Genomic DNA, 12,650 nt, shown 5'->3' on the forward strand with positions numbered 1-12,650 from the left:
CCTGAAGATTAGTAATGCCTTTACAAACAAATGTTGATCCAGGACAGTAAGAAAGTACCCTCTTGGCCATCCATCACAGAATAGCAGTATTTTCCAGAACATTGACAGTGATAGGACAAGGCTTTTCTAACAACATCAGGTAGCGCTTTATACACTACTGTATTATGAACAGCAGCAATCAATGGAGAACTGATATTTAAGATTTTCTTGAAAGAGATAATGGCGATACTGAAAGTTCAGCAAAAAGACATATTGAAGCAATCACATTTATTTATAAAGCCCTTCTTGAATGAATGAATGAAATAAATGTAAATAAATAATGCATATTTCGGCTGTCTCACCCTTTTCGGTTCAGGCTATGACATTTTCTGACACACTCCTGGCCAGCCAGGCTTGAACTGTAAAAAATCTATGAATAAAGACTACAATATATTTTGCATCATGAAAAATGCAAAAGCCATCAAAATGTAATAGTTTTAAAAAATATGCATACAAAATCAAATAAAAACAATACATTTTAAATATCATAGAATGAAAACATTTACTATGCATGCTCATTACTGTATATATTTTTCTGTTCTGATACAAATCTTTTTTTTTCCATTCAACTTATTTACAAGATATTATATACATCAAATAAACAAGCTTAAAGATACACTGTTTAAATGTATATCTTTTATAGGTTGTGCAGCTTGGCAAGAGAAGGAAACCACAAGTAATGTGATTACTGGCCGTGAAATGACAAGTGCTCGTGTCCTTGCAATGTGAATTCAAATGACTGCAAATACTCTGAATGCTTTGCCACCTGAGGGATTCTGTAGGCTGGGGGGAGAATGAACACTGGTGTTAGTTTGGATTCAGCTAAGAACAGTTTACACCGTCAAGCCAAGATATATGACACTGATACTAGTCTACATACTGCATCAGCAAAGGGAAGGAGTTTTTTCTGATCACAATAGCTGACCAGGAAAAACTCCTGGATCCTAGCCATTATACATCCAAAAGCATTTGGAACAAAGTAAAAAAAAAACACAATTGACCTGTATTTTCCTTATCCAAATCCCTTACCTTTCTGAAGAGATTCCATTCTGATAGCTACCGCTGTACTGTCTCCTCTTGTCCACGGGTTGCACATCCAGGTAGCCTCCTGAGTCATTCTGAATTACACCAGCATGGATGGCTGCTCGACATATACTGGATTTCTATTAAAAAAACAAGGTAGATAAGCATAGCACAAACGTCAGTTCTACGGAGAGAAATATAATCTGTATAGAAGGCCATTGTCAGACAGACTTACATCCGAATAATATTGTGTTCCAATGACTCTGGCACGGGTCTCATGCAGACAATTGCGGGGGCAATACAACCTGGTGAAGGAAAATTGCCACGATCAGTAGTCAATCAATCAAATGTATTTATAAAGCCCTTCTTACATCAGCTGATGTCACAAAGTGCTGTAAAGAAACCCAGCCTAAAACCCCAAACAGCAAGCAATGCAGGTGTAGTCTATACCTATCCAATCAACTTTACAGAAGAAGAGTATCACGTTTGGTTTATTAGAGTGAACTCTTTCTTTACCTTGGACAGTGCCGTGCAGGTCTTTTGTAGGGACAGAACCGTGCAACAGTGGTCTCACATGGTACTGCCTTTACTGAGAAGCAAAGATGCCACAATGTCATTTGAAAAATACATGCATTGAGACAAAGGTGAAACAAGATCAGACATACCTGGTACAGAGAAAACTTTGAAAGCATTTGCACTCCTGTTCATCCTGTAAATTTGAATAAGTTGGTGTGAAAACGTGACTTGCTGCTTTATTATAAACAAACATAATTCAGTGAAGTTGCATCCCAAATGGCATCAAATTCCCTATGGGTCCTGGTCAAACGTAGTGCACTACATACAGAATTGAGTGCCATTTGAGACAAAGCTGTGTCAAATTAACTCACCCAAGAGACTGAATTCCATTTTTGTATGACTTTGTGAAATGTGGTTTTCTTCCTTGTCGTGTAACATCCAGCCAGCCTCCATCATTGTCTATTACTCCAGCATGTAAACCAGCTCCACAAACACTTGATTGCTGAAATATGAAAAACATGTTTCACTACTCTTTATATGCTACGAACGGGACATGGCATTTCCCAGGAAGTAGCCTTGTAGCTTTTGAACTTTTGTAGGCTTTTTGAATGGTCATCAATGGGCAAAAATGCAGCCCAATGGTCTTCAGCGCAAAAAAAAAATAAAGAATGAAAAGGCATCTGGCAGAAGTAAATTCATCTACAAACACAAATATAATTTCATATATATCTTAAATTACTGTGTTTTCACAAAATCTATGAGCCCATTCTAAAGATTAGGGGACAGAACCCAGACGTAGTACAAAGTCAATTGCATAGCTCATGTTCTTAACGGACTTGCCTAGTTAAATAAAGGTTACAACTTCTTATTTACAATGATGGCCTACCCCAGCCAAACCTGGATGACACTGGGCCAATTGTACGCCGCCCTATGGGACTCCCAGTCACGGCCGGATTTGATACAGCCTGGATTTGTACCAGGGACTGTAGTGACACCTCTTACACTGAGATGCAGTGCCTTAGACCACTGCGCCACTTAGGAGGGAAGGTTTTGGCTTTCCCTAATTATTTTAATTAGATAATAAAAATACATCAATAAAATGACTGAAGTTGTACCGTTATTTTATATCTAGTATCCCACAACTCATGCGGTTGGAATACATTTTTAAAAGTAATAGATAGTGTTTTCTGTTCATACCATATCATAATATGCAGCCCCTATTACTTTTCCTGGGCTGGACAAGCATCCAGGAGGACACTCGTACCTGTAGGAAGAAATAACATTTCAAACTCAGTTTTGACCCTTCCACAGAAATGAGTGAGAATGGTTAAGTGTAGGGTAATTTTGGTAATTAAAAATGTATACCATGGCAAGCTATAGTGACTTTGGTAATTTATACTAGAAAGAAATGTATTAATAAAGTACATTTTTTATATCTGTATCCATATTGTCCATGAATTTCTACTTGATAGGCCATATGGTTCAAGATAAAATACCCTAATTAATTAAACAAAAATCAAATCAACAATGGCATTATTTTCAATTAACTCTGCAAATCAAATGTTATTTGCCACATGCTTCGTAAACAACAGGTGTAGACTAACAGTGAAATGCTTACTTCCTTTTTCAAAAATGCACAGTTATAGAAAACATTTAAACAGAAATAGTGACGAGGAATAAATACACAGTGAATAATGACTAAAAAACATGGCTATATACAGGGAGTAACAGTACTGTGTCGATGTGCAGGGGTATGAGGTAAGAGGTAGCTATGTACATATAGGTAAGGTTAAAGTGTTCAGGGTCCTATTGTTTCCAGACTTGGTTCACTGGTACCACTTGCCATGCAGTAGCAGAGAGAACAGTCTATGGTTTGGGTGGCTAGAGTCTTTGACAATATTTTGGGCTTTCCTCCGACACCGCCTGGTATAGAGGTTCTGGAGGGCAGTGAGCTCAGCCGCAGTGATGTACTGGGCCAGGTGTGCGCCTTGCGTTCGGGTACCTTGCACTTGCCTTACCAAGCAGTGATGCAGCCAGTGAAGATGCTCTCAATGGTACTTTTTGAAGATCTGAGGGCTCATGACAAATATTTTCAGCCTCCTGAGGGGGGATGAGGTGCAATCTTCACAACTGTGTGGGTGTGGACCATGTTAATTTCTTAGTGATGTGGACACTGAGGAACTTGAAGCTCTTGACCTGCTCTATTACAGCCCCATCAATGTGGACGGGGGTGTGCTCGCACCTCCATTTAATATATTCCACGATCAGCTCCTTTGTCTTGCTGATGTTGAGGGATTGGTTGTTGTTCTGGCACCACACTGCCAGGTCTTTGACCTCCTGCCTATTGGCTGCCTCATTGTTGTCGGTGAACAGTCTTACCACTGTTGCTTCGTCAGAAAATGTAATGATGGTGTTGGAGTCATGCACCGCCACGCAGTTGTGTGTGAACAGGGAGTAAAAGAGGAGACTAAGCACACACCCCTGAGGGGCCCCCGTTTTGATGGTCAGCGTAGCAGATGTGTTGTTGCCTACGCTTGCCCCCTCAGGCGGCCCGTCAGGAAGTTCATTATCCAGTTGCAGAGGGAGGTGTTCAGTCCCAGGGTCCTGAGGTCAGTGATTATCTTGGAGGGGACTATAGTGTTGAATTCTGAGCTGTAGTCAATGAACAGCATTCTCACAAATGTATTGCTTTTGTCCAGGTGGGTGTGGGCAGTGTGGAGTGCAATAGAGATTGTCTATGGCTCTGATAGGACTCCCAACTATTAACTTTGCCACCAGTTTGGCAACAAAACATTGATGACCCCCCTTTGCACACAGAAACACGTACAAAGCTCTCCCTTGCCCTCTATTTGGCAAATCTGACCATAATTATATCCTCCTGATTCCTGCTTACAAGCAAAAACTAAAGTAGGAAGCACCATGAACCAGATGCTAAGCTACAGGACTGTTTGTGAAGGCATGTACTGGAATATGTCCAGGATTCTTCCGGAGGAGTATACCACATGAGTCACTGTGCATCAATGACGCCGTCCCCACAGTGACTGTGTGTACATACCCCAACCAGAAGCCATGGATTATAGGCAAAATCCGCACTGAGCTAAAGGGTAAAGCTGCCGCTTTCAAGGAGCGAAACTATAACCCTGAAGCTTAAAAGAAATCCTGCTATGCCCTCTGATGAACCATAAAACAGGTAAAGCATCAATACAGGACTAAGATTGAATTGTTCTAAAATGGCTCCGACGCTCGTCAGATGTGGCAGGGCTTGCAAACTATTACAGACTACAAAGGGAAGCACAGCCAAGAACTGCAAAGTGACACGAGCCTACCAGACGAGCTAAATAACTTCTAGGCTCGCGTCAAAGCAAGTAACAGTGAAACATACATGAGAGCATGCTCTGACCAACTGGCAATGTCTTCACAAACACTCCCTGTCTGAGTCTGTAATACCAACATGTTGTTTCAAGCAGACCACCATAGTCCCTGTGCCCAGGAGCACCAAGGTAACCTGCCTAAATGACTACCGTCCCATAGCACTCACGTTTGTAGCTATGAAGTGCTTTGAAAGGCTGGTCATGGCTCACATCAACACCATTATCCCAGAAACCCTAGACTCACTCCAATTTGGATACCGCCCCAACAGATCCACAGATGATGCAATCTCTATTGTACTCCACACCTGGACAAAAGGAACACCTATGTGAGAATGCTATTCATTGACTACAGCTCAGCGTTCAACACCATAGTGCCCTCAAAGGTCATCACTAAGCTAAGGACCCTGGGACTAAACACCACCCTCTGCAGCTGGATCCTGGACTTCCTGATGGGCCGCCCCCAGGTGGTAAGGGTAGGTAACAACACATCCGCCACACTGATCCTCAACATGAGGGCCAATCAGGGGTGCGTGCTCAGTCCCCTCCTGCACTCCCTGTTCACTCATGACTGCACGGCCAGGCACGACTCAAACACCATCATTAAGTTTGCCGATGACAACAGTGATAGGCCTGATCACAGACAATGAGACAGCCTATAGGGAGGTGGTCAGAGACCTGACCATGTGGTGCAAGGACAACAACCTCTCCCTCAACATGATCAAGACAAAGGAGTTGATTGTGGACTACAGGAAAAGGAGGACCGAGCACACCCCCATTCTCATCGATGGGGCTGTAGTGGAACAGATTGAGAGCTTCAAGGTCCTTGGCGTCCACATCGCCAAGAAACAAACATGGTCCAAGCAAACCAAGACAGTCGTGAAGAGGGCACGCCAAAACCAATTCCCCCTCAGGAGACTGAAAAGATTTGGCATGGTTCCTCAAAAGGCTCTACAGCTGCACCATCGAGAACATCCTGACGGGTTGCATCACTGCCTGGTATGGAAACTGCTCGGCCTCTGACCACAAGGCACTACAGAGGGTAATGCATACTGCCCAGTACATCACCGGGGCAAAGATTCCTGCCACCCAGGACCTCTATACCAGGCGGTGTCAGAGGCAGGGCCCTAAAATTTCTCAAAGACTTCAGTCACCCTAGTCATATACTGTTCTCTCTGCTACCGCACGGAAAGCGGTACCGGAGCACCGAGTCTAGGTCCAATAGCTTCTAACCCCAAGCCATACGACTCCTGAATATCTAGTCAAATGGTTACCCAGACTATCTGCATTGCCCCCCCCCCCATTTCTACGTTGCTGCTACTCTCTGTTATCATCTATGCATAGTCACTTTAATAACTCTACCTACATGTACATATTACCTCAATACCGGTACCCCGCATATTGACTGTACTGGTACCCCATGTATATAGCCTAGCTATTGTTATTTTACTGCTGCTCTTTAATTATTTGTTACTTTTATCTCTTACTTTTTGGGGGGGTATTTTCTTTAAAAAAGGTTACATTTAATTTTTTACAAAAAACAGCATTGTTGGTTAAGGGCTTGTAAGTAAGCGTTTCAATGTGAGGTCTACACATGTTGTATTCGGCGCATGTGACAAATAACATTTGATTTGTAAACCTAGGTAAGTGACAACATCCACTTTAGGAACAACTTAGGCCTACCTATTACAAGTGGTTTCTTTACAACGATCACGCAGCTTTGTCTCACAGTCCATCTGTTGACCTTTGAAAATAAGAAAAACAATTTCACTTAGACCTTCTGGCAGTGGTACAGAATATAGACTTTTATCCTACTGTATAATGACATTGTGTATTAGAAACAGTGTCAAATTTGTGATAAATTCTTACACATTTGCACTGTGCTGACCACCTCATTCCTCTCCATGTTGTCATTGGGTGATGGTATTGGGGGTTGCGGTCTCGACCTTGGCTCTTGGGCCCTCGGCTCTGGCTCGATGTAGTTTGTCTCCTCTAGTTCAGGGGCAGGACGTCGATCTACTCCGTTCTCTGAAAAAGAACAAGTGTCACATCACATGTAATATAGTCTGCAAAACAAAATGTATAAATGCAACCAATTTGTTATGGCACAACTTTTTTCTGAAAGCAGCCGACCTGTATAGCAGAGATTATCCCTACAGCCTCCACCGTAGCTGGGCGGACAGGCAGAGCACGGGCTGCCATGTTTGTATGGGGCATGCCCCCACCAGTTTCCCCTGCACACAAATGACATCATAAAACACACTGAACCTTTTGACCCAATCCTTCCCAGTTCCCATACACTACATAACATACAGCAGTTGAAAATAAGAATCTGAACTTAATTATTTTCTTTGGGGGGGGGACATAAGAACAATTAAAAACCTTTCAAACTTACGGCGGTGAGTAGTTGCAAACCAAGTACACAGCTTTAGTCCAAATCATGCCCCACACATTCATGTTGTAGCATATATTAATAGCACATCCAATATGGCTGCTTGTTGCCCAAACCATCTGCAAAGACAACAAATTAGCTACCTTCAGTTAGTAGTCCTCTCAGACTTCTCTGACCTTAAATAAGGTTTTATGATATTGTTATAGGAAACTCTTACCTGTGTGTAGTGAGTGCAGACAGGACCAGAGCATCTGAAGGGGCAGTCTGGGTTACACTCCTGTGGATAGGGATAGCTGTAGTCTCTCACTTCATCATACCAGGCCTGGACGTGAAATGTTGGTGGTCGGTCTCTGAGGAAAGTAGAAACTAAACTATTTAACTACGGTTTCCCAAACTCTGTCCCGTGGCCTCCCAGGGTTGCATGTTTAGTTTTTTTGCCCTAGTACTACACAGCGGATTCAAATAATCAAAGCTTGACGATGAGTTGATTATTTTAAAATCAGCTGTGTAGTGCTAGGGCAAAAAAACTAAATATGCACCCATGGGAGGCCCTGGGACCGAGTTTGGGAAACACCCTAAACTAGACACAACCCACAGCATTATACAGTATCAGTACTCACTGTACAGTCTAATCACACATTGGTTGCCTCATGAGTTTATAGGACCCTGCAACATGTTAGGAAAAGGGCATACAGTATAACTGTATAATGACAATGCATATAATCAATCTGGTCATCTCTCCAGATACTATACAGACCTTCCCCAGTGGGCACCCAGGTTTTGTCCAATCTGAGTTAGCATGTGTTGTGGTCCATGCTCCCACAGGCAGGTGTGTGCCCAGTGCTCGGCACTCCTCTCCAGATCTGTATCCCAAACCTTTGAAATGCCAAAGTCAGAGTTATTCTGATAAGATAAAGACATATCTACAAGCACATCAGATTGGTGCTATTGCTACTGATACACTTAAGACAGCTTGTATTAGTATTACTCTTGAAAGACAAAACTCTTGATGAACAAAAATTGTAAATACAAATTCTAACATTCTTCACAGAAAGTGTTTCGGGGGCCCTGATGACATTTTTAGTATTACTGGTCTCTTTGCCTCAACTCTCCACTGGGCACAGACGTTAATTCAATGTCTATTCTACGTTGGTTCCACATCATTTCATTGAAATGACGTGGAAACAACATTGATTCAATCAGTGTGTGCCCAGTGGGTCTGCACTAAAGTGCAACAACCTACATGATCGAGATCTTATAAACGGGTCAAGCGAAGTTAAAAACTATCATCTATTTGTGCACCACTTGTTTCTTACAAAGAACTACATAGATATGACTTGAGGAATTCTAACGTTTCAGCCAAGTTGTAGTAAAATTGTCCATTAGAAGAATAGGTGTAGTGTGCTGCTGTTCTGCTGTTTAACTGCACTAACACCCATCAAGGTTAATTGAAAAATGTGCCAGTCAGCTGCCCTGTACAGTCCTAATGTCTTCCATGTGTAGAACATTACATTAGTGATATCTGCATTCTGCACTGCTTAGGGTTAAAGCAACAGGCTTGAGGCCAATGGACATGCTTGACTGCAATGGACATACCATAGGACTGCAATACAATATATGCCATTTAGCAGAAACATTTATCTAAAGCGACTGACAGTCATGCGTGCATATATTTTACATATGGGTGGTCCTGGGAATCGAACTGGCAGCGCAAACGCCATGCTCGAACAACTGAGCCACAGTGTATCCACACAGGATACAAATCTCCATTTATGCATGGGAAATCATCCAAATTAACCACCATACATCAAAGGATGATGCTCAACTGTTACACGTTTGAATCAACACAGATACAGCTTTGTTGCCAAATGAAATGCAAAGAAAGACACTAATATTTGAAGATGTGAGTTGAAATGGTTGAGGCAGAGTGCACGATAACAGCGGAGGTGAGAGCTGGCCGCTTACCAAGGCAGGGGGCAGAGCTTGAGGTTTGGCAGGGCCAGTAACACACTGGCTTTATTGCTTGGCTGTCGGTCAGGCTTGTTTTTAGGTTTTGATCTATTTGAGCACTCTGTGCTCCCATAACTTGGTGTGAAACCTCTGAGTTGGCCCTGACTTTGCAGATGTGCTCTGCTGAACCCCATGGATGGTTGAATTGGTTTGAAAATGTTCCAGATTCTCAAGCCTAGATGTCTTGAGTCGTTGAGCAAGTATCATTAGCTAAGATGGAGTATCAGTGCAAAATAACTAACTAACTAACACTTGCTTCAATCTGTAGTACTGTACAATCTCCTACGTTCTCTAGTATGGGAAAGTCATATTCCAATTGCCTTCAGTTCATCTTAGGATGACCTAAATATAACAGAAATGTGTGATGCAGACACAGCAGGTCCTGGTTTAGCTTACCATATACTCCATGTTTGAAGCTTGAGGATAAACTTGACCTCTCAGGTTGTTGTGCAAATCAAGTATGAGGTGCATATCACCCTCAGTGATGGCTCTCTTCCCTCGCTGTTTGGACACCCACCACTCATCATCTTTGTTCATATACTTCTCCAGTAACAACTCCAGGTGAGTAGAGTTAGGGATCACCATAGAAAGTACTGTTTGCACAAAGAATAGCAGCCCAAACCCTCGTAGCCAGTCCTGAGTTCCACACTTCATGATGACTGATCAGCCTCTCAAGCCTCCAATACAAAAATCTGTATTCTGTTGGCTAAACAAGAGACAAAATAAAATACAAGCATTCAGAGATCTGTAATCCATTGTATACTATTTGTTATTGATTAATACATTCACTTGAATGTGAGTACTGATGATTTATCACATCTTTGGCACATGGATATCATACACGAGAACAAGAACTGATACTGTACATATATATATTTGGTGTGTTTTAAGTGCATGATAGTAGGTCAATTGAACTGTTCGCACAATTTCTCACAAGGAAAACATGTACGTTTTTGCCAAGCACATGCAATATTTCATGACCATGCATATTGCATGTGAAATTCTCTCACAGGCTGAGAAGGCAAGTCTCATCTGATCCTGTTATTGTCTAGTAAACCCGACCCACCGTAGTAGCGTTGATACATTGGAGGCAACAAGTCTGCCTAGACAGGCTATTCCTGTTGTATTACAAAACAGTATTTTCGTTATCCCAATGACGAATATAACATTTACAAATGATTTACCTTTTACCGAACACTGTTGTTTAATCTGGTCAACTATCCTCAGGAAACAATGTCCAACTCCAGTTTTATTGCAGCCGAATGAAAGCTACTCTTCATACATAATACGATTTATCTCTCATAACAGGAGCCACAACTTTCGTACGGGTAAAGTATCATACATCCAACAAAAAGTCGAGGGAGTTACCTGTATTATATCTCAAATACGAGCGCTCCCTGCATTTATATGCCAAATTTGGATTTTGCAATAAGTTACGCGGCAGACCACGCCTCATCCAGGGCGTTCGCAGGTTGAACTATTTAAAGACTCTGGTTCTGATTCCAGCCATCCCACTCAAAGTGACTGCAAGGTAAACTTTGGACAATGACAGCCCACTCATATGTAAATTCAGTATTTCTTTAGAATAGTATTTATGTATTTTATGTTTTCTTTTAAGATGTGATTTATTTTCAATTATAACATTTACTGTGAGTTTAATTCAGTCTTTTTCGCTGAATGATTATTAGGGTTAGCATTATTAGCATTAGCATTATTGTATTGTTCAAGCAGATTTCCAACCCCCCCCCAAAAAATCACTGGCTATGTTATTGCAAGCCTCAATAGCTTTGTGCCTGCATCCATGACACTAAGAAAAGTGTTGCACTGTCCTTGTTCTCCTCCTGTAGGCCTACTCCCTGCCATTTTATGGAGCATGACCCCACTGAGCTCTGCAGATCAAATCAACTTGTGTTCAAAATCATCAAAACTGATAAGGCTTTGTACACTTCAGTCAGTATCAACCCAAGTTCCAGACACAAGTTATTTTTCTCGGATGGGTATAATGAGCATTTTCACAGGAGAAAGCTGGCATCCTCTATGGAGAGGACACGCTTTGCTCCCTGTTTTATAAGTGCATTCCTGAGGATCAGATTCTCAGAACCTTAGGTCATGCTGACTTCAACCCTGCATTCCTACTAAGACTTCTAGAGGAATCAACCCACATCACCGAGAAATGTAAACTCAGCTGGAAGAAATGAAGCCAATGCCCACCTAACAGAGGTAACAAGTTGCTGTACAGTGCCATGGTTGCTTCCAGGTGACTGCATTGATGGGGACACTTGTACAAGAAAAGACATTTTGGGTGCCTGAGTACTTCTGCCAATTTCAAGTTGCCTACTAGGGGAAATGAAATCGCATTGATAGTCCTCTTCAGTGATTTATAGTAGAAAGGCAGACACATCCATGCTAGGGGTCGATTAGGTTCTAGCACTGCAAGACTCCAAGTCAGTGTGGAACCGAACAGGTCCAAGAGATAATTGGCTTAAGGCTGGGCCTAAACAAATGATCTGTAATGAGGATGACCAGGGACATACTTTTTCTTCATATTTAGCAGTGTACAAAACATTTCAGCAGGTAGTCGACATTGTGTCAAAGTAACTTTATCCTATGTTGTTTCCCCTAGTATTCCTTTCATTCCGTGTCTTTATAGGACTTACTTATTTGCAAAATGTATATTATAACCAGTCTTCAAATCGGGACATAGTTGAATATTCACAAAGGAATATTCCACAGCAGGCTGAGTTTACTTTGTCAGGCTCGCCCTCTGGTGTTTTTTTTTCCTCACTACAACTGCTGCTAAAATCTCTGCTCATGCATTTGGACTTCCCAATCACTTTCTCTAGCAAGAAATCAAGTTCACGATTCTTATACACTCAGTTACAGTATATACCAGTCTTTATTCTGTAACATTTGTAAAAGGCAATAGCAATTATATGGACACAAAACTAAATGGAATTCAATGGTGTAAAAATATGTTGCATCCTGTATCTAAAGTACATGTTATCAATGTTCTGGACAACTTTCAGACATACACTGTCATTTAAAAGTTTGGGGTCACTTAGAAATGTCCTTGTTTTTGAAAGAAGAAAAAAAAGAAGAAGAATTCTCTGTTAAAATAACATCAAATTGATCAGAAATACAGTGTAGACATTGCTAATGTTGTAAATGACTATTGTAGCTGGAAACATAAGGGTTTTTATTGAATATCTACATAGGCATACAGAGGCCCATTATCAGCAACCATCACTCCTGTGTTCCAATGGCACGTTGTGCTAGCTAGTGCAAGTTTATAATTTTAAAAG

The 12,650-nt window shown here is 41.6% G+C and overlaps 1 protein-coding gene across 2 annotated transcripts; it reads right to left on the bottom strand.

Moving 5' to 3' along the window:
- Positions 1–252: 252 nt before the first annotated feature.
- Positions 253–10,849, bottom strand: crispld1b (cysteine-rich secretory protein LCCL domain containing 1b). 2 transcript variants are annotated; one of them, XM_046358055.1, is made up of 15 exons: positions 10,717–10,849; positions 9,745–10,054; positions 8,096–8,214; positions 7,556–7,688; positions 7,342–7,457; positions 7,080–7,180; positions 6,816–6,974; positions 6,630–6,690; positions 2,776–2,842; positions 1,950–2,080; positions 1,728–1,771; positions 1,579–1,651; positions 1,298–1,367; positions 1,069–1,202; positions 253–822 (listed from the first exon to the last, which is right to left on the bottom strand). In XM_046358055.1, the coding sequence occupies exons 2-15, from the start codon at positions 10,000–10,002 to the stop codon at positions 771–773; spliced, it is 1,518 nt and encodes a 505-aa protein (XP_046214011.1). In that variant the 5' UTR covers positions 10,003–10,054; positions 10,717–10,849; the 3' UTR covers positions 253–770. The 2 variants fall into 2 exon arrangements, with proteins under 2 accessions (XP_046214011.1, XP_046214010.1); XM_046358054.1 differs by having other exon boundaries at positions 10,533–10,811.
- Between the last annotated feature and the right edge of the window lie 1,801 nt (positions 10,850–12,650).

The sequence above is a fragment of the Oncorhynchus gorbuscha genome, linkage group LG08 (assembly GCF_021184085.1).
Source record: "Oncorhynchus gorbuscha isolate QuinsamMale2020 ecotype Even-year linkage group LG08, OgorEven_v1.0, whole genome shotgun sequence".
Classification (NCBI taxonomy): domain Eukaryota; kingdom Metazoa; phylum Chordata; class Actinopteri; order Salmoniformes; family Salmonidae; genus Oncorhynchus; species Oncorhynchus gorbuscha.